Below are 25877 nucleotides of genomic sequence, written 5' to 3' on the forward strand. Positions count from 1 at the left end.
GATCTGAATTCTTATACGTCATCATTTGGGTTTTTCTTCATTTGCACTGGGCTCAGTCTATACAAGCCCAGACTGAGAGACCTTGAAAGATGAGTGTGCAGCATCTTAAATCTAAGTTGCACCTTACTGAGTTCTTAAATGTCAGGTTATACCTCCTTCTGTCCACCTTGATTTTGTCCTTTTTTTTACCTTCATAGGTATTTATTTGTTCTTCAGCTAAAACAGGATATTCTCAGTGGAAAGTAAGTACCATTAGTATTACTTCAGGGGGAATTCTGTGCCAAAAAATTCAAAATTCTGCATATTTTATTTGTTAAAATAATGCAGTATAATCACTCTGATTTAAATAAAGTACAGAAATAATTGAAACTACAGTACAATGAATGGAGAATGGGAGTGGGGCGCAATGGAGGAAATCCCCAACCCCCCTTGCCAAATAGTAATGTAACTAGATTTGACCCTTTATATGTAGTTATTAGTCAACAAATATATGCAGCCATATGCTCAGTGTTACATCATAAGCAACTGAAGAGCAAGTGAGGGCTGTGGAATCAAACTCACAATTTATGTTGGCTACTGACAATCTCCAGAAAGGTCAGTAGCAAACAGTTCATGGAGCACATTTTGAAAGGAAATTTTTTCAGTGCAAAAATTTAGACCAGTTCTAATCACGAAAGCACCATGTGCATTTATAAGGCCATACTGTCCTTTACACCCCTCTGGCAATGTGAAGGAGCCTTAAAATGTTTACACCTCTTTTATACTCCTGGGGTAATTCACAAAGACAATGGAAACAATTCACTAAGCAGGCATGCCACTACGTTCTGCTCTGCCTGAGGGGATAGAGCCTGCCCCATGCCTACCTCCTCAGAAACACCCTGAAGCCCTGCCACTCCACATGGAGTGTGCTGCAATAGTGAGCAAGAGGGCCAGTGTGTGTGTGTGTCTCTCTCTCTCTCTCTCTCTCGCTTGCACAACTGCCCAGCCCCCCGGCCCCTTCAGCGGTTATTTACATCTCTACGAGCTTCACCGGGCACCCGAGCCAACCTGCCTCTGCTGCCGGGGAGGGGGCGCATGACCGCTCTTGCAGCTTCCCTTTGCTTTCCTATCAGAAGTCATTTTTCTGCGGGGAAGCAAAGAAATCTGCAGGGGGACATGAATTCTGCGCATGCGCAGTGACGCACAGTTCTCCCAGGAGTATAGTATGTGTGCTGCATTGAGTCTCCCAGGCAATTACAATGTGTTTAACATGAGATTTAACAACACAGTTTCTTAGGAAAACTAGGAAACCCAGCATTCAGTTTGTTGAGAATATATTTTTCTCTTGATACCTTGTGTGTATGCAAATGCGTATTCTTGGAGTGCTGGCTCAAAGAGTCAAATTAGAGTAGCCTGGATATTATAGTGCTTATCTCGAGCATCAATTTACCAAAGATCCGACATTCACTGGAACCGCAGCTCCTCCGCTCTCAAATGCTTGAGTGTTGTCTCCTCTTTGCAAACACAGTCACTCAAAGGTTTGTCTAATGAGCCATTTTTCCTGTGGCAGGTTGGAATGCCCGTTTGACACAGCAGTCCAGTTGGCAGCTTATACCTTACAAGGTGAGTGGGGTGGGGGAAATGACTGTGTGGACTTTTCCTTGTAGTCTTGCTCCCTTCTCTCTCTGCCACTGTGGTGCAAGGATAAGCCTCTTGCCCAGGGCTCGCTAATCCTAAAGTGGCAAAATCTTACTTTCCTTGCCTGTTAATTTGTCAGCATATATTACAAAGTGCTTTGCCACATCAGGGAAGGATGCAAGGAGCTTCTGAAGAAACCATTTCCTTGGCTAAAATGTAATTGGCACCAAGCACTTTGCAGAATGCAATATGAACTGGACGTGTTAGGTTTTATTTTCCACTAAAACTTTCTTTCCTCAGACATGTAAGAGTGTCCACTTTCAGACTTCAGAGTAGCAGCCGTGTTAGTCTGTATCCGCAAAAAGAACAGGAGTACTTGTGGCACTTTAGAGACTAACAAATTTATTAGAGCATAAGCTTAGCAGTTCACAGGGCACTCTGCTTGAACTGCCCTTGTACAGGAACAGGGCTGTCCCTCTGGTGTCTCAGTGCAGTCACTTCCTGAGGTTCCGTCCTTGGTCTGATGGAATCACACACCAAACTACAATGGTTCCAAACAGGGGGGGTTGTTTACACACACATTGCATTGGTTTAACCAACGCTGTGATGTTGCACCAGTCTAGTTAAACCAGTGCAGTTTTGTGTATGGACACTCCATGTTGGTTTATACTTGGATCATGTGGGTTTAGCTCACGCCAGCCTCGCTACATTGGTACAACTTCTATGTGGACCAGGCCGCTGTCTGCTTCCTTCCACTTGCACTTGAGTTGACAGTTCTAGGGTGGATGGGATCCACACAGAAATGGAAGGCTATAGTTTCTGTTTGTTTTTATTGGTGCAAAGGGAATTGTGCAGGGAAATTCTTTTCAGTTATGTGATCTGTGTTTAATATATCAAACTCCACTCTGGAAAAATGTCCCGCTCTATATACTCCAGATACCTTATAAAAACCTATTTGGCACCATGCTTGTTCTTGCTGTGATTCATAAACAAGACTAAGTCAATCACTGAAATCTTTTATTCTCCTAGGTATTTTCTAAAACATCTGCTCAGCTCAAGTATGAATAGTGCTGTAGAATCTACAGTGTAGATCAGCGGTTCTCAAAATGTGGGTCAGGACCCCAAAGTGGGTTGCGACCCTGTTTTAATGGGGTCAACAGGGCTGGCATTAGACTGGCTGAAGCCCGAGCCTCACCGCCCAGGGCCAAAGCATGAGCCCCACCACTCAGGGCTCAGGCTTTGGCTTCAGCCCTGGGCAGCGGGGCTCAGGTTGCAGGCCCCCTGCCTGGGGATGAAGCCCTTGGGCTTTGGCTTTGGCTCCCTGCCCAGGGCAGTGGGGCTTGGGCGGGCGCAGGCTTTGGTCTCCCCTCCTGGGGTCGAGTAGTAATGTTTGTTGTCAGAAGGGGGTTGCAGTGCAATGAAGTTTGAGAACCCCGAGTACAGATAGATAATCAGAACCAGTAGTTAAGGTAGGGAGTGCATTGCAGAGAAACCTGTTGCTTTTCCCTTTAGATTAAACAGTTTTTGAATGCATCCATTCTGAGAGATACTGGCATTGATAAATGCCTTTGATCTAATAGTGCAGTAGATCAAGTGTTTAGAAACACAGGGTGAACTTAATAGGTCATATATCCTATTCTTAAATATTGGCATTTCCTTCCTACTTTCAGTCTGTTCTTAATTCCACAGTGAGTTCTCGAGCAGTGCTTTAATCTTACTGCCTGTTGGAAAGCTGAGCAGATTTTATTTAAATCAGCTGGAACCTAAGCAGGCTTTGACAACATTCCTTTCAACAGAGGCAGGTGGCAGAGTGGGAGTAAATTACTGTAGATCTACAGACTTCCTCTGGTTCAAAGTCTTTTTTTCAAAGTATATGAAAAGACTGTGTAAAGGTATTGTGTTCAGAACTCCAAGAAATAAATGTGTGTATAGTAAATACAACAAAATATTGAATTAACTCAATTTTTGCACCTTTCAGAAATTTTAGATATTTAATTGGCTTTTCCATTTTTTTTCCAAAAAGTTTTTCCCTTTATTTTTTGCACAAAAAACTTGCACTTTTCAAGCAGGTCAGTTTCTTGCTTTCACTTTTGACCAGAACTTGGGGGCCCAAAATTAGGTTCCTGATTCTCAGAGGTGAGTGAAGCACCAGCTACTCCCTTGAAGTTATTGGAGGCAGTGACTGCTTAGCCCCTCTGAAAATGAGACCACTTTAATTTAGATTTCTAATTACAGATATCATCACTCTTCTTTAGGCAACTATGTTTGGAAAAGTGTTAGCAGCCGTGGAAAAAGGAGTCTGTTCTCTGATGTCGCGCAGCCATTGTGACACTAGTGTGCTTACACTGATGGAAAGAGGAAAAATAGTTTCTCTTCCCTACTCTTGCCTTTGCACCCCTAAGTTATTTTTTTGCAGAGAGATCTGTAGGCATAGCTGGTTGAAAAATGGAAAAAACGTTTTGGGGGAAAAATTGAAACTCCTTTTTACAGGATTGAAAATTGGTCCATTTTCTTGAAAGTTTTACTTTTTTTCTCTGGTAAATCAACAATTTTTACTGAAATATTGCTTGGTAACTATTTAATAAATATAGGGGATAGGGAGCGGGAGAAGTTTTGAGTCTCAAACACTTAACAAAGTAAACAAATCATGGTAGACACTTCAGCTCATGCTAGTTCTTGTTATTGCCCTTGAGCTAGGAGTTATCTTGAATGGAATGTCACTTCACTGAGTTCTTTCTTTGTAGCTGAACTTGGCGATTATGATCCTGCTGAACATGTTCCTGACCTGGTGTCTGAGTTCAGGTTTATGCCCACTCAAACTGAAGAGCTGGAACTGGCCATTTTCGAGAAGTGGAAGGAATACAGGTACTGTAGCTCCAGATCCGTGCTTGCCAAATCAATTTTCTGACTCTTCCATGGGTAGAGCATATGCAAATGATACAACGGGGATGATGCTGACATTTCTATGTGGTCTTTCACCCAGATGTAATCTTAATGTGATTCCATCATAGAACATAAGAAACCAAATCTAACAGTTCTTGATTGAGAATGTAACATGAAAACCGATATTTTTACATGTCTGCTTCTTCAATGCAGGGTGAAATTCTACTCCTGTCCATGAATGGTAAAATTCCATAATTTCAGTAAAATCATTAATTTGTCTAATGCTTTGTTTCAAAAAGCAATCAGTGTTTCAGATTAAAATATGCAAAGGTGGCCTTGGTGCTCATGTAAAGTTTGAGAGGGAGCCAGCAATGTTTGCTTTTCGCGGACCCACAAACATCAGGTTTTCCCCTCTTTCTCCCTCCATATGCTAGTTTTTCTTTTCATTGCTCGTAATTTTACAGGATTCTGCTTAACTTTAAACAAATTTATTTCAGGGGGCAATCGCCAGCCCAAGCTGAAACTAACTATTTGAACAAAGCTAAGTGGCTGGAAATGTATGGGGTGGACATGCACATAGTCAAGGTAAGGGTGATGACCTCTTTGGAAATGGTTATTCTTGCAGACCAAATGTTCCAAGTGTTGTGCAAAGCTAAAAGTGCCGTATAGGAAAACAAATGAGATTAAGGTAATAATATGGTGCTTTTCTAAACTGTATAGCACTTAGGCTGATTATGTGCAATCACTTGGCACGAACTAATTTGTGTGTGCTTCTAGAGGCTGTAATTTTAATCTATCTATGTTTATATTGTGTTTTAAATATGTAATAGGTGCTGCAGATTTCAGTCAAACTGAAACCTATGTGAAAATCATAGTAAATTAAATCAAAATTGGACTGGGATTTAATCTGGTATCAATTCACAGTTGTCTATAGAGAGACTAAATAGATTGTAAAAGAAGAATGGTAGAGAATAACACAAGGAGGTTCTTTAGCCCATAAGCATATAAAGAAACCCTTTCTTCTCCTTCCCTCTTTATCCTGATCTCTAAAGAGTTGTGGAGTAGAATAAGCTATGTAGGAGGCTTTGTAGAGTTTTGTTGTTGTAATAAAATAACAAATAGTATTTAACCTTAACACTGAAGGAAGGGATACATTGCCCATTGGAATGATTTATACATACGTGGGATCCTACACATGGAACTCAACACAACCTGTTTTGGTCTGTGATACTTAGGCGAGGGACGGCAATGATTACAGCCTTGGACTGACCCCGACGGGAGTTCTGGTCTTTGAAGGTGACACCAAGATTGGTCTGTTTTTCTGGTGAGATGGCTAATTGAAAGACTTAAAACTGTGCATTGTAAAATACCTAACTCTTTTACACTAGCCAAGAATCCTTGACTATCACAATGTCTGAGACCATTAGTCAATATTAGTAATCTGCAAAATACTCCATAGCTCAAAATTATGTTGGTTTTTTTTAATGTCCAAAATGTTATCTTCCTTGGTTAGTGTCCTTGACAAATATGTGAGTGGGTTTGGGGTGTTTTCATCTCTCTCCCGTATGTCAGTGCTAAATATATACACAATGAAACCCCTCCAGCATCACTAATAATATCAAGTATGCCTTCCCAGGTTATCAGGCTGCTTTATTGGATTCATCGTATATGTGTTTAGTACTGGATATGTGGGAAAGCGTTCAACCAGTCAAGCTGGCATCTTAGCAAAATGTTTTCTTTTTCAGGAGGAGGTGTGGGTATTGCAATCCTTTGAGTGCAAAACATCCTCCAGGTGGTTTCTTCCTTTTTTGGAAATGACCCCTTTCTGCCCCACATGTACCACAGAAATGGGTTCAGGCCTAGATAAAAGCACATAACCATATAGTGTGGTAAAGAGTTGAAAATGCTTACCAACACCTGTAGTTACATTCTGCAGGCTTTTGTTGGGGTAACACGTTTGTTGGAGGTATTTGGAGCAGTTCCATAGGACTTGTACAGTTGCATATGGTTGAAAAGCGGGCGGAAAGATGGGGAACCCACTTTCAGATTTGGGTGTAGGCTTAAGCAAGGCTTAAGGGTCCAAAGTTGTTTTCCCTGGTTCCTGGTCCCTATTTCTCATGCTTATTCCCCTGCTGGTTAGGTACAGGCAGGAGGGTGGTCAGGCAAGTTTGTTTGACTGGATCCAATCTAATTGTATAAAACACCGTTTGCCTTAATTATCATCTCCCTGCCCGGAAACAATAGACTGTACTGATGTCAGCTAAAAATCCATTTTAAGACTCCCTATAGAAGCTTCATCTTTTTAAAAGTTGCTATAGTTTTTGAAATCTCCTCAATTCATAACTTCTTAATGACAAAGTCTTAAACCACCGGCTAATACACACCTCACTGGGACGTTTATTGTAGGATCTCAGTCTGTTTTATATCAGTTTTTAAAATGGGTGAGTTCTAGAGCAGAACAGTGAATATGACTCTTTTGTATGGACCAACAAAGATGTGTTTACACATTTCTATTCTTCTTCATCTGACAGGCCAAAGATAACCAGACTGGACTTCAAGAAGAACAAATTAACACTAGTTGTTGTTGAAGACGATGAGCAGGTAGTTAAAATTTGCTGTTAGCTCTTTTAGCTGCTGTGTAACTAAGATTCACGGGCTCTAGTTAGTTACTCCTGCACTCATTTCACACTTAAGTTTGCAGGAGTAACATGGCAGCATAGGAGTGGTTTTAGTTGTGACTTCTTGGGGGCGGTGAGTTTACATGTAAAAGAAATTTAGCAGTGTGTCTGATTTGCTTTTCAGCTTTTAAAAGGGCAATGCCTTGCTTAACTAGTATGGGCCAGAGAATTTGGAAAGAGCAGGTGTACTTTGGTGTGTTATGTAAGAAAGCTAATAAAGGTAGGCAGTGTAAATGCCACACAGTTGGAACTCATTCCTTAAACAGATGCCAGAAATGCCCCCCGAAGGAGAAATTGCTCTGACTTGAGCAGATTATAAAAGTGAGGATTGGTATCACATGGAGGTGGATCTGATTTGGAACAAGAACCAGGAAGTCAGCCACAGCGAGAAGTACCTTTATGTTGTGATATTCCTATCAGTCCACAAGTTGTTCTGAGCTTGGCCTCCTAGGGTATGTCCACACAAGGATAAAAAACCCACGGCAGGCCTGGGTCAGCTGACTCGGGCTTGCAAGGCTAAAAATTGCTGTGTACACGTTCAGGCTTAGGCCTGAGCTCTGGGAACCTGTGAGGATGAAGGGTCCTAGAGCTCGGGCTCCAACCTGAGCCCAAATGTCTATATAGTGATTTTTAGCCTTGCAGCCCAAGCCCCATGAGCCCAAGTCATGACCTAGGCTAGGTGCAGCCATGCTGTGGGTCTCTTATCCCTGTGTAACATTTTTCATCCATCTTGCATACAAATCAGTTTATTGTAGGATCTCTTTTGAGTGCAAAGTTGCCAACGTACATTTTAATACTCAGTTTCAATGTTGCTGCCCCACAACCACATACTCTAATGCAGGGGCAGGCAACCTATGACAAGCGTGCAGAAGGGGGCACACGAGTTGATTTTTTCAGTGGCACTCACACTGGCCACGGTCTGGGGGTGCTCTGCATTTTAATTTAATTTTTAAACGAAGCTTCTTAAACATTTAAAAAATCTTATTTACTTTACATACAACGATAGTTTAGTTATATGTTATAGACTTACGGTAAGAAACCTTCTAAAAACATTAAAATGTATTACTGGCACGCGAAATCTTAAATTAGAGTGAATAAATGAAGACTCGGCACACCACTTCTGAAAGGTTGCCGACCCCTGCTCTAATGTGTATACGTTTTGGGCAGGCCAGGTTGGACAGTGACCCTTTTAAGATGCCTCATGCAGTGAATTCATTGTTTAGTTACAGTGCTATTTGCTAACTTGTCAAAAGCAAATCTTAGCTGATGTTGGTGATGCCCTGATGTATTGCTCCTAGCATAGAGCTGTCCTGGCACTAACAAGTATATTTAATCGTAAATTTATTCCATGAAAAAGAAATGGCCAAATCCAGTTGTTCCTAGAGTTAAAAATACTGAATATTCTCTCTAGCAATTGCACTTGTATTTGGAGTATTTCATCTATCTATTCTCAGGCAGAGATGAAGGGGGGGAGATTTTTCACCACAGATGAATAGAAATTTTATTGAGCATTCATTAAATTGTGGGGAACTCTGACTCACTCGAGGCTGTTTGAATTCATGGTGTGTTTTATGTGCTTTAAGGGGAAGGAGCAGGAGCACACTTTTGTGTTTAGGCTGGATCACCCCAAAGCCTGCAAACACTTGTGGAAGTGTGCAGTGGAACATCATGCTTTCTTCCGCCTAAGGGGACCCGTCCAAAAAGGCTCAAGCCGATCAAGCTTCATTCGGCTGGGATCACGGTTCAGATACAGGTCAGAGTCATTTCTCATTCACTGTGTCTCTTCTCTCCCCATTTCCAGTCCCTGGGGTAATGCACAAGTGAGGAAAGTGGCATCCAGTTTCCATAGTGTACAGAAGATTGAATGTCACAAACTGCATTTAGATAAACTATTTAAATTAGGCTTTTAAACTGGCCAAAATAATGCACAATCTTTACTAAACAACACTTTCCAGATTTGCTAACTGAACTTAGGCTTTTTCTGATCTGTGCAGTAAAATGTACTAGGGGCAGTTTCCCAAAGTCAACAGGTTGTCCTGTTTCTTACATGCAGTATATTCTACCTGTGCTCCGTAGACTATCCTGGCTTCCCATTTACTTCCAGGTACAGTTCAAGTGGTTGATTTTGGTTCATGAAGCCGTGCGATTTTGGTTCTGGTTGAGAGTCCACTTCGTGTCCCATATGATGCTTGTAACTGACACACTGTAGACTTACACATTTGATGGCAGAGCAAGGCTTTTGACTCTGGAATTGGTATTATTTGTGTTGCGGCAGTGCCCAGAAAGCCCAATTGAGATCTGGGCCCCACTGGTTCAGACACTGCATAAGCATATAACGAGGCCTCGTCTTTGTCCCAAAGAGCACACTGTACAGGGTCTTTTACCTATGGGGTGGATTTGCTAGTGGAGGCAGGTTTAGTTTCCTCTGTTTGGGATTTTCTTTTTTAGTTCTCTTTATTGGGCCCTGGGTCAATTAAGCTGTTATCATTTCGCTTTATTGATCATGTGAAGTCCATCTGCGTACACATTGTGATAAGTGCGTTGTGTTAATTGAAAAATATAATAAACATAGACATCATCACCATTTGTAAAGGGTATGAGGGTCACTTTAAGGACATTGTCAAATAGAAGTAAGTAATTTACTTGCCCATCTCTGGAAAGCATAATCTGCAGTTTGGGCAGAACCCCTAGAAAATGTTATAGAGCTATTAAGGAAGTGAATGTAGGGCATGTTGAAAACATGGGCTTGTCAGTTCCGGAGAATGAAGTGACTTATATTCACAGAACAGGTAAAGTACAAGCAGCGACAGTGCAAACTCACCACGTGCTACCTTGCTTGAGCATACAGGTGGTTCAGCTGCTCCCCAATCCTTGGCCTGTCTGCTAAGCAAAGGAGCTGGAGATGGAGGCTCTGTATCACAAGCCCAGGGTTCCTCTCTAAGTAGGAAGACTGGGCTCGAGAAAACAGCATAGGATTGGGAGTCAGAGCATCAAAGTTCTAATTTCTAGCTCTATTATAGTCTTTCTGTACGACACTGGCTGAGTCTCTTGGGCTCTGATTTTTTCCAAGATGTGCACACAGTTACTGTGATTGCGTGTTTAAAATGACTGTGTGTATCTTGAGGAATCTAACCCTTAAGGAATTATTGCTTCAGTTTCCCCTGCTGCAAATGGGGATAATACCTCCCTCAGCAGGGGATGAGACTAAAATGTCTGCAAAGTTCTTGAGTCCTTCTATTGTGCCTTTCATCAGAAGTGTAAAGTTGTTTATGTCTCTGCAAGTTAGGACTGCTGAGCCATAAAGCAAACACCTACAAGTACGCCGGACAAGGTATTTTGTCCTTCTGTCTATATTCTGCCTTTGTAAACAAGTGCTTTGTCCCATCATTGTGTACCTTAACTTGCACTTTTAGTGGGAAAACAGAATACCAGACAACCAAGACCAACAAAGCTAGAAGATCAGCATCCTTTGAAAGGAGGCCCAGCAAGCGATATTCAAGGAGAACACTACAAATGAAAGGTAAACTGTGACCACACATTGTGGGCAGCACAGGCCACAATGAGATTGATAGAGTAACATCTTGTGCTGATTCTAGACAGGAGTTCTTGTGCGGATGTTTCTCCTCATCTTGGATGATGATTTTTATAATGATCCATCTTTCCTTTGAGTCGTTGCTCTTGGGACGTATTTGCAACACAGCATGCTTAACAAACTGGATGACTTCAAGTTGTCTTTGACGTTTTGTGAGGTTATCTAACAGCTAAGTCACCTGTGACTACTGTAAGATGTTTATATAGAAAAATAATTGGTCTAATAAGTAAAGAATTAACCAATATATGACTATGATCCCTCACTGAATCCCTTTGCGGTCTGTCTGTACTTTGTGTATTAGCTTAAAACTCCCCATCCTTGCAAGACCCTGAACAACTCTTTCCCTGCTGGCATCTCCGCCATTGTCCCACCCAGTTTTTCTTGCCTTGATATTCCCTTTGTCTCCTTCTCTCACTCTTGCTTATGCTTGGAATGACCTTCATGTCTGCTTTCAGATCCCTTCATAAATCCTAGTCTCCAGTGTAAAAATGTGTTTTGTCATGCTTCATACGTATTTGCTTTGCAGCTCCTTATTTGTCTTTACTCTAGTCTTTTCCTGTGTTTGTTTAATTTAGGTTGTAAGCTCTTTGGGGAAGAGATCTTATTTTTAAGTGTCATGGATATTTATGGTGCTATATAAATACTAACTAACAGAATGAATGCAAATTAAATTTGTAATCAATCTTGTCTGGATTTTTTTGCAGCAAACGTTGCTAAACTTGAAGAAACAAGGTAGGAGACATTCTGCTACTTAATTTCCTTTCTGTTCAGTCTGTATTTAATCGTGTGTATATGGAGGCAGGTTATAAGGTTAGTTCAAATCTAAAGGAGCACTGTTCAATTAGCTTTTAAGACCAGAATGGACCATTTGATCATCTAGCCTGACCTCCTGAATAACACAGTGAAAGTTGCTTTTTCAGTTTGGGTAGGTCCTTCCTATTTTTCAGTGGAGAGCTGCTGGTTTTAGGTGATGCTGTCTCATTGGAGGATATTGCCAAGCACGCGTCCTAGCAGGCAAAAATACTTTTGAATTCTGGGGTAGTGGGTTTATGACTAACTCCAGCCCACACTTGCTTTCAAGTGTTGGTGAGGAGGATAGCAGGATTTTTCTGTTGTGCCTTGTGAGAGGGTCAAGCAGGCAGGAATAAGAGGATTTCTTCTTGCTGACGTCTGTCTACTACAATGATGTGATTGAAATACAAAGCTTGTGGAATTCAAGAGTGGGGAGGAATACTGTAGAACTAGACACTTCCACTAAAATTATTCTCTTCATTTTTACACTTATGCCTTGACCTGTAATAATAATCAGAAGGGAGAGTGCCTAACATTTTAGGAGTGAGGCTGTAATTTTCTTCTGCATTTGTACAGCCCCTAGCCCAGTGGAATCCTAGTCAATGTCTGAGACTCCTAAGTACTACTGCAATACAAATAATAAGTAACGTTCTTCAGTTCACAATTCTCTTTCTACACCTTAGAAATCAACCCTTTTAATTATTTCACATTCCTCCTCTTCCTTCTTGAAAGAGGTCTTCCAGGATTGTATTATCATTATAGTAGTAATGTGCATCTCTAAAGCTCATATCGCTGTAGTATCTATGCTCTTTTCACATAAATGTTCACATCCACAAGGAACAGCGCTCTCTTTTTCAGCCCTCGGATTCTGGTAACTTATAGAGTCATATTCCAAATGCAGTTGGGGCAACCCCCTCAATGCCTACTCAAAGGAGTTGTGAAATGTACACCAAAAGTGGTAAGCCTTGGACTCCACTGGTTCTCACCTCTCTCCCTTGCATCTCCAAGACCTAGCATAGAAGGCCCTCCCATTGAGGGCCTGCGTGTTGCTCTCTGTCAGCCAGAAAGGGTCACAAGGAAAGCCAAGGGGTAGGTTTTGTTCACGATGGTTTCTCACCTTTATTCAGTTTCCAGAGTCTCTCTCCCGCCCCTTGGTTGAAGGACCCATCTTTCTCCGCTTGTAAGAGCTCTGTTCCATTTTGTCTGTCTAGTGATGAATGCCAAAGATGGCTTCTGTCTGCTTATATCTACTTTGTTTCAAGAGGCAGGATGGCTTTATGCTGTTTTTCCTTTCCTGTGGACTTTCCACCTCCCTGTATGTAAGTAGGGCTTCCACTGTTTTGATTCCTCCATGCTGAATTTACGTAGGAGACAGGTGAATAACTGCTTTCTCTCCTGTCTGGGAGGGAACCTGTATGGCCACAGACAGTAAAGTATAATATCGTTAAGTATCTGTATTTCCTTATTATAATAATACATACATTTCACAACAATATTAATTACCAGTGTAATTAGATTCCAGAAAAGACCTCACTCTATACACTTTTATAATATTGTAATATTGTATACAAGTAGTTGAGGTTCAGCACCCCACCCCCTCCCCCCAATGTTTGTACACCAATGTCTTTGAAATGAATTTTTCTGAGGGTTACGCTCAAAGTAAAGTTTAGTCAGGCTGTGAGGAAGCTGACATGGAGTCTAGTGATGAAGGAAGCTCCATACTCTTTCTTCCCCCATTTGTTAGCTTGATAGCTTTTTTTTACCTAATATGTAAAAAACAGACCTTCATTGTCTTTGCCTGAGGATCGGTCTGGTCAGAGAATCAAATACTCATTCCTTTGTCTGATATGCCCAATTTAAATACACTTTAGTCATAATTCCAGCATGCAGCCATAATTCTTAATACAAACCATGTACATACATTATGCAAGAATATAAATGATCAGTGAGTTATTAGTTTTCAGATGATACCTTACAAGGCATATTTTTGTACAAAGATCAGTACGCTAGTGGGTAGAGTGTGAATACTGGGGTTCTTAAGGTCACACATGCTTATAAATACAAGGTAACCCACTCAAACACTCCAGTGTAATTGCACTCCACTGCCCATGGTACATAGGCCTGGATATTTTCCAATGTGAGGCTGGCAGATCGTTCTTCCCCCACAGTGCCTCCTGTATAATGACATTCTATAGGGGCTTCATCTATTTCCAGAGCCCAAATCATATTCCTTTCGAGGCTGACTAGATTATTATAACAAGTTATTGGCTCTTCTTCCGTGACTCAAGGGGGAATTAGGTTTGTTTAGCTCATTGAATTTAATGTTTCAGAGTAGCTGCAATGGCCTCATTTTTCTTTGATTTGTTTCTTCCTGTTCCTTAACATTCTCCCCTCCCTTTTCAGTTGGGTTTTCATTTAGTAACTCCATGTGAATCCAGCTCATTAGGTGGTGCTAGCATGGGGACTGAGTGGTAGAGCAGAGAAGAAAACCCAAGGTGAATGCGGTCACTTCCCTGGCCTGTCTGATTGCCACCCATTAACTGGCGCCAAAGAAAGCAGATTGAAAATCCCCTTGTTGAAGTATTACATAAGATTTAAAAACATCATAAAATCCTCAGTATTTTGTTTTGTTGTGGGCTGTTTTTTATTCTCCACCATTCAGTAATCACTGATGCTGAGGGATATTTGATCTGGCAATTTCTGTGGGTAGAGGCAGATGAAATTTAAAAGCAGTAAAAGTGCAAATGCATGCTGTGGCAGGGAAGCGAAAAGAAAACCGGGTGGAGGTAAGATTGGGAGAGCAGAAAGAGTTTTTAAGGTGAATTTGTGTTGGAGAAAGGATAGGCAGTGTTTTGAGTAAACTATAGGTTACAGTAAGGAGGAGGATTTTTTTGAGGTGAGACTTGAATGGTATGAAGGATAAGCCTACACCAGTGGTTCTCAACCAGCGGGACACGTACCCCAGGAAATATGCAGAGGTCATCCAGGGGGTACGTCAACTCATCTAGATCAGTGTTTCTCAACCTGGGAGTTGCTGGATGGGCTTTGGACGGGGAGGTCGCAAGTCCAGGGCTGGCATTAGCGGGTGGCAAGTAGGGCAACTGTCTCGGGCCCCACGCCACAGGGGGCCCCCCAAAGCTAAGTTACATGCTTGAGCCCCGAGCAGTGTGGCTCCGGCTCCTGACTCCTGAAAGGGGTATAGTAGTCAGGAAAGGTTGAGAACCACGGCCCTACACAGATAGGCCACTGCTAGTGAGAGAATGAGATTCCTTCTCCATTCAAGATATTCAGAGTAATAGCAACTGAGGACCAGATTGGAGGAAGTGAGTGGGTAGATATGAAGTCACAGAGAGCGGGTTAAGTGTAGCCATACTTCGAAACTGAAGTGACAAGGAAGCTGATAGATTCCACAGAGCAAGGTTGCTTTTGCTCCATCTTCATAGATAGAGGGTTGTAGTAATATTTGGTTAAGGGGCTGAGCCTCTGGGTTCTCTCCCTTAGTATGGTTCTGGGCAAGTCTCTTCACTATTCTGGGCATCATTTTTCCCCATCTGTAAAATGAGGTTAATACTGACCTACCTCCCAGTGATGCTGGGTGTTCGAAAGCTTAATTAAAGTCTGTAAAGTGTTTTGAAATCCTCTGATAGGGGTGGTAGATGTATAGCTTATTTATTAGTGCTAATAATTGCTCTTCACATTTTGTCAGTGTGCCATTTGACTTGAATCTCATGTTCAAACCAGCCTGGGTGCAGGAAGAGGAGCTCAATACAATTTCCCCGCCTGCCTGTGCTGAAGGCTTTAGTTTCCCTGATACTCAGCTTGGTGTTGTGTCATGGCACATTCACCCCCAGAGCAATCAGTGCTGTTTCTGAAACTGCACACTCAAGCATCACTAATTAAAATGCATCATGAAAGATGCATGTTGTTCCTTTCTTTTGTATTAACTCATCGGTGAGGAATGTGTTGATTGTACAAGCATTCCTCAGTATTATTTTTTTAAAGGTGCAGTATTCTGTGCTTGTAATGCCACTCTGCACTTCTCCCTCAGTGCAGAGAGCGTGGTAAGAGAACAGCCAGAGTGCAGCTTGTATGATCTTGGTTGGTGTTATACCTAAAAGGCTATTCAAGTAAAAGGACTTCAACAATATAGAAACCAGTTTACTTAGCAGGTTGACTGACAGGATGGTTACTCTATGCAAATGATACCAATTGTCCCAGGCCAGAAGCAACTGGGGCATTTATTGAATTAATAGAATCTGGTTGAAACTCTTTTTTAAGTGGGAGATTGGAAAAGAAGCTTTTTTAGACCAAGTCTTATTTTTGGTTAAGAATCACAATGGCATGAATGTGTGTTGTTGTGGTGTTTTTCTCTTCCATGTCTTTCTGCCCCACGCCCAGCATGTGAGGAAACCCTATCTGAGACTGAGCCCTGAATTCCTTCAGCATCCCCTCCCCTAAACCCTTTATTACAGCTGCCATCCATCTAGTGAAAAAGGTAGGAGGGAAACACATTTGGATTTCCACTTCTAAATGGATTGGACTCAGTGTTACCATCTCCCAGGATATATATTTTTTTCTTATAGCCCCAGCTCTTGGAGTCATGTGAATACATGAGAATCTCAGCTTTCATTTAAATATAAAAAGTTTCTATCCCTTATAATTGTGGAGAAGACCTTAAAAATGTGAAGTGTGCGCATTCTACATACTGAAATATTCGAAGACAAATAAAAAGAATCCCAAATGTATTTTTTTAACTCATGAATTTTTTGGTGGCCTGACTCATTATTTTTGAGTATCTGACTAAGGCTAGCAATATTCTGGGCTTCTGAGGAGAGTAGCCTTGTAATATACAATGTGAACGGTTGCTTTAGAACCTTCCTTCTGAGCAACTTCATGAGACTTCAGGTAATAGCAGTTATTTAATCTCAGCCATTTTTGTCCAAAGTTAATTATACAATGAGCGTATAACAGTAAGTAATGAATAGGGAAGGTATTTTTGCCATCTGTCTTATAAAATCTGGCTCTGTATATGCAAAAATTGCATTAAGTGTTAAAGGCATGCCTTAGTGTTGTCCTTGCCTCAAGGAGATTTCATATAATCCAACTAGACATCATGCAATGGGAAGGGGAAAAGTGAGACAGGATATAGTGAAACTCCAGCCGTAACAAATTGGGAGTCTGCTACCCCTGCTCTCATTGGCCTGAGGTTGCTGACCACAAGCGTAAGGTTTTAAACTTCATTTGGATAGTGATTTTTAGATTAAATGGGGGTAGAAAGACCTCTAGTAAATTGGCATGCTTCTTGAAATCTATCTGATTTTGGTCCCCCACAATATTTATAAACACATATCTTGATCCCTGAAAGATTCTGATTTTAAATTTTTCTTGCTTTTCAGCATTCCGAACAATGTCTTACATCAAAATAATGGATCACAACAAGTAAGGCAACCTCTAAGTCATTCATTTCTGAGACTGTTTCCCTAAACACTAAAGCTTCATTGGTCTTCACAGGTTTCAAGAGTTGGGGCCTTATGTTAACCTTTTTAAATGCAGTGGCTTCCTTTGACTCTGACTCTAGATTCTAGAGTGACACATTAAACTAAACTCTTATTTCAGCTACTAAGTGACAAATGGGATCATTGGTTAACTTGGCATGGAGGATTTTAGCTAACTACCTGGAGAGGGAGATTCCCCACCCCCTCCGACATGTAAACATATTAAATTATGCATAAATTGTTTAGCTGTGTATGATCTTTGAGTACTATAGTAACCCGCAAAACTGTACTAATGCTCTGTATGTTAAACTGCACACAAAGGAGAAGGGCAAAGCCTGCTGGCAGTTTTGCTTCCATCTCTTGCTAGTGTTCTGGGCTACTGCTCTGGTATTTTTGAAGGGACATGTACTTCTGCTACATCAAGGATAAATTACTGGCAAAATCTAAATTTTTTTGTGTTTTTAATAAAAGTTTTGATGCACTCATCCCCTCAGCATCTGTGCATGGTAGGTGCTTTGTGTCACTGAAAACAACCATTACCAAAACATAACCACCTCCCTCCAGAGTTATTAGAATGATACACCAGAGGGGTCAGGTTCCAGAGGCATGGACTCTTCGATTGGAATGCCCTGCCACCCATTCTGGAGTGTGTTAGCTGAAGGGGCAGACAGTAAGTGCAACAGAGCAGATCACCACAGATAGATCACCCCCTGGTGGTGTCCTCCTAGGATTAAAAGTATAATCCCTTCAGCCACATCTGGAAGCAAACAGATGTGCTGGTGCTCTGTGTTCATAACCACTGACTCGAAAGGTGAGCTGCTTTATTCAGCACCAGTTGGTGCTTCCGGATGCTATTCAGGGCTACATGAATTGCAGTAATCTAGCTTTTAGGTTACGAAGTTGTAGATCACTGTTGCAGAGCTAATCACAGAGGGGAACAGTTGGTGCATCCAGGTCCAACCAGGAATGAAAAAGGGCGCTGCCGCTGTTACCTGCAAATCCAAGAGCAGCGCTCTATCCAGTATGACCCTGGTACTGCTACCAGCACTTGAAAAGTGGGACATTCATCTCCAATGGGGGGAAGTATCTATGGGAGAAGTCTTGTCAAGCCTCATGTTTGGGCAGGAGGAGGAGTTGTGTTTTTCCATGTGTCATTGTCATGCAGTAAAGTGCTTAAGATGACTTGCTTGTTTTTGTTTTGTTTCCCAGAGCTGGAATGCAAAGCCGACCCTGCCTGTCAAAATGACAGTTCCATCTGGCCCAGTCTTAGTGGAAATAGAAAACCTTCCTAGGAGCCCTGGAGCCAGCCAGCAAGACATGAAATGGTGCGTTCTCCAGGCCCTTCCTAGTTTTTCTTTGATTGAAAAGGAAAGGTCATTTGCTTATGTACAGTCCAAATGCCTTTCTTTTTATAGTTAATGTGCTGTTAAACTACTTGTATTGTCTCTTTGAGGAGAATATATTGTGAGTCAGGTTAGTGGTGATAAAGCTGGATCAGTGCTTTGAGACCAGGCTGGGAGTGCTGCAGAGGCACCCGTCTCAGCTTCTGAGGGAATCTTTGCTGCTATTCCTATGGAGGAATCTGCTGCAGCATTTTCTAGCTCTGGTGGGAGTTGTTCCACCCTCTCCAGCCAACATAGTCTCTGTAACCCAATGCCTGGAGGCATGCAGCCCAGGAGCAGAGACTTGTCCTGTTTGATCCTGGGGAAAACGTGCCAATCGTAAATCAAGTTCTTTCTGGATGTCTCCCAGAAATCTTGTGCAATGGGTAAACTGATTCTACAGTGCAAAGAGAGGAGGAGTTTGTTTGGGGAAACTGAAATAGTTGAAGGATAAGAGCTTGATTTCATTTAATAAAATGTCTGCTCTTGGTACTCCAGCATTTGGGTGAGATTGAGAGAGTAGCTCTTAGTCTTTTAACCCATTGTATCCTCTACATGGGTTGTGACTTCAAACGGGGATACAGTAATCTCAGAAGTGGAGCTCTGATTTGTTAGGCTTTGAGGAGCAGCTGTGATGGGATGCAATGGATTTAAAGCTCTTATCCTAAGCGGTTTCAATCCTCAAAAGAAAAGGTCCTCCCTTTGGCTAGAATCTGATTCTCTTTTGCTTGTATGTCTCTTAAAGACAAAACTATGTAAATATGGTTAATACCGGACAGTAATGGTGTAAAGAAATGCATTATACAAATCTAACTTATTACATATTAAGTATTTTTTTTAAATATACTGGATCTTGGATTTAAAGAGGGAGAGTAATTCTGCTCTGCATTTGCTGCATTGAAATTCTGCTGCAAAACATTTGATGAAATGGTGCTTTCTCTTTTTCTTTTGCCCATGATTTGCCTAGTATCTGAAATCTCTGGGTTGTCTGTGGTGATCTCGTTGATCGGTCGATTCCTTCCCTGGTGGTGGTGGGTGAAAGGTGGTTGTATCTTTATTCTTTCAGCCTTCTCAGTATGATTTTGTTTTGTATTTACTCAGTCTAACTGCAAGGTGCTTGCTAGAATCTGGTAACGTCTTTGTTCGGAACATTTGACTCCAGCTCCAAACGGCTCTACATAGGTGTTTTATGGTGGTAGCAATACTGTTATGTAGCAGTAATAAGGTTTCTGTTCTACATTAAAGTTCCATTACTTCTGTCCAGAAGCTGAGAGAACTTACAGGCCCATCTGTGGCAGTTTTGATCCCAGTGTGCCTGGGTTGGGATTAAGAGCCTGAACCTGTGTTGCTGACAGACCTTGTCAGGAAACCTAGGCTTCTTTGCTAGATTCAGCTGCAGAAGGAAGTTTGTCTGTAGAAGATGCTGGCTGAATATAAAATTTATCTGTGTTACCTAATGTAACATACCCCAGAAAACATCCATTCCTACTTGACACAGTTTTAATATATTCACTCAGAAGAAAATAAAACTTTCTCTGTGTTTATAAAAAATATTGTAGTAACTCATGGAGCCAGTTTTCTTTCTGGTAATGTGGTTTTAACATGGTTTGCTAGCAGCTGTTCTGCCTGCTGTGGTAAGGGATGAATCTAGCCTTAAAATGGGGAAATAAAGAACAGTTTGGAGTTGTGTTGTCAACTGTGTGTGCTGCATTCAAGTTTCACAGGCTGGAAATGGGGTTAGGTGGACACATTGTCGGAACGTATATGTCTATTTGGAGGGCTGTGACTTACATGACTTGATATCTTAGTGTCTTGTTGCAGCTAATGGGTTTTTTCCTAAACTGCCCTCTGCCTTTCATTGGCCTATTTCCGCATGAATTGGCTTTGGCTTCTGTCACAGAAAAACAGTCCTCCTTTTTGAAAGATAATGTCCATGGATAGCTGAAAACACTGAAATATTTCAGGTTATTTTTTTTATAGCGGTGGTTGGGGTGAAGGGATTAGGGTTAAGGATCTAACCTGTCAATTTCTGGGTATTGTTCCTTGCAGATATCTCTACTGGCTACATTACAGCCCTTCTTTTAATTTAAAACTGGAATGCTGCAGGTGTTATCAAAAATGATAAGCCAGATCATAAGAAGGATTTTCAGTCTTTTTGTTCTCTGATTTGAAATCCTCTGCTCCATTGTTTAAATTCCTCAGTACAGAAGAGGTTTCTTCACCCTTTTGGCCAGACAAATCAAAATGTAACCTTCAAACAAAGTGAGGTATTAGCTGCAAAACTGGAGGTCCCCAAACACAAACAGCATCTTTCTGGCTTTGTGCTAGACTAAAAGAGTTGCTTCTGGGATAAAATAGGGGAAGAAGCAATAGCAGGTTAGCAAGTCTATTTCGGTGTCAGGGAGCAGGCAGACGTCTTACTACCTCCTACTGTGAGCAGCTTTTAATTTGGTTTCTTAAATTATTAAAATTAGGGAATAATTTACAAACAAACCATGTGATGGCTGTTTTAACTTTTGGACCTCGTATGCCATTTCTTCACAATATGAATTGCAAAGAATAAAAATCTGAGCACCTATGGGTGAATGTCATGCAAATTTTCTCTCCTTTCTAAAGGAGGACTGTCTAATCATTTACCCCTGTTGTGAATCCTGCATGTCTTTTCTGCTTCCCTGGCGAATGTGATCTTTTAGCTAATGTCCTGCCTGCTCAATTGTTTTGGTGTAGTTAAAAGTATTAAACTGAACTTACTGGGGCATGAGAACTCATGAAATAGGAACACTTTGTAGCTGTATCTGATGATCCACTGACTTGTTTATAGTTAAACTAAATGATTGACTCTAAAATTACCCTATTTAAAGGAGGATATTTTAGGAATTTGCTCCGTTGAATAGTTTAGAGAGCTTGTTTTTTTGTGAGCATGTCTTACAGAAGTGTACTTCAGCCTCACGCAAACCATTCTAATGCCGGGTTCCGAGTTGGCTAGAGAAAACGGCTGGAGCAGTCTCTACATGTTGGTTCATTTTTTCCATCTTGAGGCTTCTTATAAGAAAACGCTTAATAATTCCAAAATCAGATCATGCAGGTGTGTCTGTTTCAATGGAGCAAGTTAATTATCCCAAGGCCTTATTGCTTCCCACATAAGAATTACTTGGCACTTGTATAAATATATTAATGTCAGGACAGTGCTTTATACATGAATCGTGCTGTATCCTGTTAGTCTTCCTAACCCCTTGAGGACTTTATTCCCAGTGTGGAATGCATTCGCACTGGTTATGTATAGTCACTTTTGTATTACTACATTTTTCAAACAAATTGGAAAACAAAGTCTTGGCCTTTTCCTAAAATAATCCACCTCCAATCATATTCTCATATTCAAGGTAATCAAGTACAGCTATGATCAGGTTCTTCAGTAATGTCCACTTCTTTAGTGAAGTCTGCTAATGAAATGTGAGAGATGTGCTGTAGTGGGTAGTGCTATAGTCCCCTTTTTTGACTATAATGCTTGTTTTTATGATGTCCTCTTTCCTCCTTTTCCCCCCTTTTCATTTGCCTTGAGAACCTGCCTTCTTTGGTAGCTTTGAACCTTGCTGTTGCATGTAGTAGCTTGTTTTCACTGTGCATTGAGACATGTCATTCAAATCCTTTAATGCTGCTAAACATGTAAAGCACTCTGTCAAAGAGGTGTATTCCTTCATGTCTTTGCCTGTTTTCTCATCTGTAAAATGGGGATAACACTTATCTTTGTAAAATGCTTTGGAATCTATAGATGAAAAGCACATTGTAAGTTACAAGCATTGCATACATGGGATGCCTTAACTTTCCATTTTGAAGCTTTTGCAGAACTACATATACAATCTGGCAGCAGCAATGAAGGGGTTAATTTGACATTCCAGCTATTTTATTCTGTGTATATTCTTGCACACTTCCTTTATTAGGTGTTTGACGTTCGGCAATTTAGTTCTTCCTTATTACTCTTTTTTTCACATCATTCTTCCCTCCTTTCCCCTCACCTCCTACTGTCTTCCACCCCCTTCCCCTTCCGTTGCTAATTACTAACTGTGCCCCCTCCCAATCCCCAATGATCCAGGCCCTTTGATGCTGCTGACTGCCGTCAACGTGGTGGAAGTGTATGGAACGCATGGGCCCCGCCCTCGACCCAGTCTGCGGATAGACACTACACTGATTTTGTCCATGAGCGCAATGTGAAGAATGCAGGAATTCATAGAGATGCCATTGGTTATGCTGTCCAAACTACCATGACCGATCTATGAGACGTTGGCCTTTTTGGAGCTTGAGGCTGTTCTGTAACACAGGCTGGAACGTTACCTTTTCTGAGTTGTCTCTAAGATAAGGACAATGGACCCAGAGCTGATTAGGAAAACCCAGACCTTGTGCCAAGGCCCCTGCATATGGTGCTGTTGTATTGAATCTTTTAAAGAAAAAATAGCATATACACTACTAGTCTGTTACCCCAGGTATTCTTGTACTGAAAAGAGTATGTGTATCTTTTTAATTGTGTTAAGATTTTTCTTAACGATTAAAGGATTTTAGCTGGTTGTAACTCTGAGGACTCCTGCAGGAGTTTGCATCTGTAACAAAGTTGGGTATTGCACCTGTGGTATTAAGTGTGGTTTCAGGAATCAAACTAAATCAGAGGACCATCATTGTGTATAACTGCCCTTCCTATTGCACCATAATTGTTTGTTTAAAAAAGCATGGGAGAAATGGGTGACTTACAGTTCAAGCACTCTAAGTCTGTTGGTAACAAGTTTTGTAGTTATTTTACTTGCAAATGTTTCTTGGAAGTTAAATGAAATTGTTTTATTTAAAAAACAAAAAAACAAATCAGAGCCCCTGAAAAGGTAGAGTCCAGAGTCGAATTGGGGGAGGGAGGGAAGGACAGGACAGGGAGAGTATATTTTTGAAGGATGTCTTAGTTGCTTGTATAGGAAAACCATGTTTATCCCCGGTTTTCACTGTAGGGAAGGTTTTAAGGCTTTTGCTATTAGTGGGACAGCTCAGTCCATATCTATATGTACACTTATACACTGAACCATAGGCTTGATTCTATGCCTGTTATCAGTGTCCTCCTAGCAACACTCCACCCCAGTTTGGATAAACACTATTACTGCTACTCCAGGAAACAGTTTGCCATGAGTTTTTTAGCTCCCTAGTATTTTGGTTATTGTTACTAAAATAACTGGTATGAAGCAATAGTTTGGAAACTGCTCTAACTTTGGGAAAATACCATTTTAGTCTCTGTAATTGTCAGGGTGAGTTTACCTCATAAACGGAAACATTTTGAACAGTCTGAAGTAAGAGACGTGCACGTATGTGAGGGAGAGAGAATGAGAGAAAGATCTTAGGCTTGGTCTACACACAGACTTACGTCGATATAACCGAGTCACTCAGAGGTGTGAAAAATCCACAGCCCCGAGAGATGCAGTTGTACCGATTGAAATCCTGATGTAGACAGCAATGTGTCAACGGGAGTGCTGCTCCTGTCGACAGAGCTACTGCCTCTTGGGGAAGTGGAGTACCTATGCTGACGGGAGAATCTCTCCCGTTGGTGTAGGTTATGTCTTCATTACGCGCTGCAGCGCTCTACGTGTAAACTTGCTCCACATTCATAGTCAATACAATATACTATCACGTTGGATCACAGATTTTCTTTCCTTATTTGGCAATTGTCTCTACCCACGGGTCTGCTACACCCCTCTCACCTGATTTAGGAATAGATCTATGGGTTCTGAAGGTCATGCCATACAAACATCTTTGTTCTAAAGGGAGTTTGCTAAACTACAAGGTCTATAGATGCCTCTCTGTTCTCCGTCCTGCCAAAAGAGGACATTTTCCCCCTTAAAAATGGCAATGGACCTTCTATTGTTTGTGGTCTTGCAATTAGGAAATACACTTCTTAAAAAAGTCACTTACTGACATCCGAACCAATAACCCAGTTCACTGGCTTAGTGAGAATCTTGAGCCTGCTCTAACTTCGTTGGTTTTATAGCCAGATGCTGCTGCAGTTTGGAGTCTCAGAATTCACACTAGAACAAGGGCGGGCAAATTTTTTGGCCTGAGGGCCGCATCGGGTTTCGTAAATTTTATGGAGGGCCAGTTAGGAGAGGGAGTTGTGGCCCCACCTCCTATCTGCCCCTCTCCCCGGGACTTCTGCCCCATCCAATCCCCCTGTTCCCTGACGGCCCCTGGGACCCCTGCCCCATCCACACATCCCCATTCCCTGTCTCCTGACTGCCCCCAGAAACCCTGCCCCTGACTGTCCCCTGCCGCCCCATCCAATCCCCTCTCTTCCTTGACTGCCCCCCGGAAACCCTGCCCCCATTCAACCCCCCTGTTTCCTCCTGGACCACCATCCACACCCCCGCCCCCTGACCACCACCCCGAACTCCCCAGCCCTCTATCCAACCTCCCCCCCGGCTCCCTGCCCCCTTACTGCGCTGCCTGGAGCATCAGTGGTTGGTGGTGCTACAGCCACACCACCGCCGCTGCCACCACGCACCACAGAGACCGAGTCAGGCTGGGCTCTGTAGCTGCGCTGCCCCAGGAGCTCTCAGCCTTGCGGCCCAGAGCATTGCCCTGGTGGTGGAGCGAGCAAGCTGAGGCTGTGGGCGAGGGGGAAGAGCAGGGGAGGAGCCGGGGGTGAGCCTCCCGGGCCAGGAGCTCAGGGGCCAGGCAGGACGGTCCCGCGGGCCGTTGTTGGCCCACCCCTGCACTAGACCCTTTCAGATAATGATTTTAGCTTCAAAGGTGTGTGAATATTTCCAGAAAATCTATGGAGTGTATCCCAAACTCATCTGGGTTTACAGAAACCATATGCATTATTAAATGTCTTTGCCTCCCCACCCTTACCTGAAAACAATAATAGAATTGTGTGACCTGCAGCCATGAGGACCTGATACTGCACCCTTTGCTCATGCACGTGGTCTCATTGACTCTATCCAGAGTCAGAGACCACTCAGGTATTTAAGAACTGACAGGCTGGTCCCAGGCTTCAAACAAGTGTTACTGACCATCAAACTTAATCTTTTTCCAGGCTAAACTATAACTTCTCTAAAACATATATCAAAATGCAAAGCTGTGACACTGTTTCCTCTGTGCTTTTGTCCAGTCCTTACTGCTGTGCTCCAGATGAGATGGAGCAGGCTGCCTGAAGACCACCCATTCTACCGAATGATCCATGATCCTTTGGCTCAAAGGATACAATTCTTGTAGGGGAATTCTCTAAGTTAGTTCTTTTAAGAACAGTAATGCTCTCTACCTCCTGTCCAAAACCAAATGGGAAAATGGGTACAAAGGTCGTTTAAAAATTCTCCTCCATTCAGCTTTAAGAGTAGAAAGTGTCCGTGTTGCTGAACGTGTTTGATCAATATTGTTCTATGAATAATTTTCAAATTGCTAATTGCAAATTTAAAGG

The 25877-nt window shown here is 42.0% G+C and overlaps 1 protein-coding gene across 8 annotated transcripts in view; it reads left to right on the top strand.

Annotated features, from left to right (window-relative positions):
- EPB41L5 (erythrocyte membrane protein band 4.1 like 5) overlaps positions 1 to 25877 on the top strand; it is a 95318-nt gene that overhangs the window by 30482 nt on the left and 38959 nt on the right. For 6 of the 8 annotated variants that reach the window (XM_034786458.1, XM_034786457.1, XM_034786455.1 and 3 more), the window contains exons 6-16: positions 198 to 242; positions 1550 to 1602; positions 4362 to 4482; positions 4998 to 5085; positions 5736 to 5824; positions 7032 to 7101; positions 8762 to 8931; positions 10592 to 10698; positions 11475 to 11502; positions 16959 to 17001; positions 18267 to 18382. In XM_034786458.1, the coding sequence (XP_034642349.1) occupies positions 198 to 242; positions 1550 to 1602; positions 4362 to 4482; positions 4998 to 5085; positions 5736 to 5824; positions 7032 to 7101; positions 8762 to 8931; positions 10592 to 10698; positions 11475 to 11502; positions 16959 to 17001; positions 18267 to 18382 (930 nt within the window). Of the gene's footprint in view, positions 1 to 197; positions 243 to 1549; positions 1603 to 4361; positions 4483 to 4997; positions 5086 to 5735; positions 5825 to 7031; positions 7102 to 8761; positions 8932 to 10591; positions 10699 to 11474; positions 11503 to 16958; positions 17002 to 18266; positions 18383 to 19406; positions 19482 to 22529; positions 24583 to 25877 lie in introns of those variants that run through there. The other 2 variants (XR_004647744.1, XM_034786460.1) reach the window with 2 other exon arrangements.

This window comes from Trachemys scripta, chromosome 11 (genome assembly GCF_013100865.1).
Source record: "Trachemys scripta elegans isolate TJP31775 chromosome 11, CAS_Tse_1.0, whole genome shotgun sequence".
Lineage (NCBI taxonomy): Eukaryota > Metazoa > Chordata > Testudines > Emydidae > Trachemys > Trachemys scripta.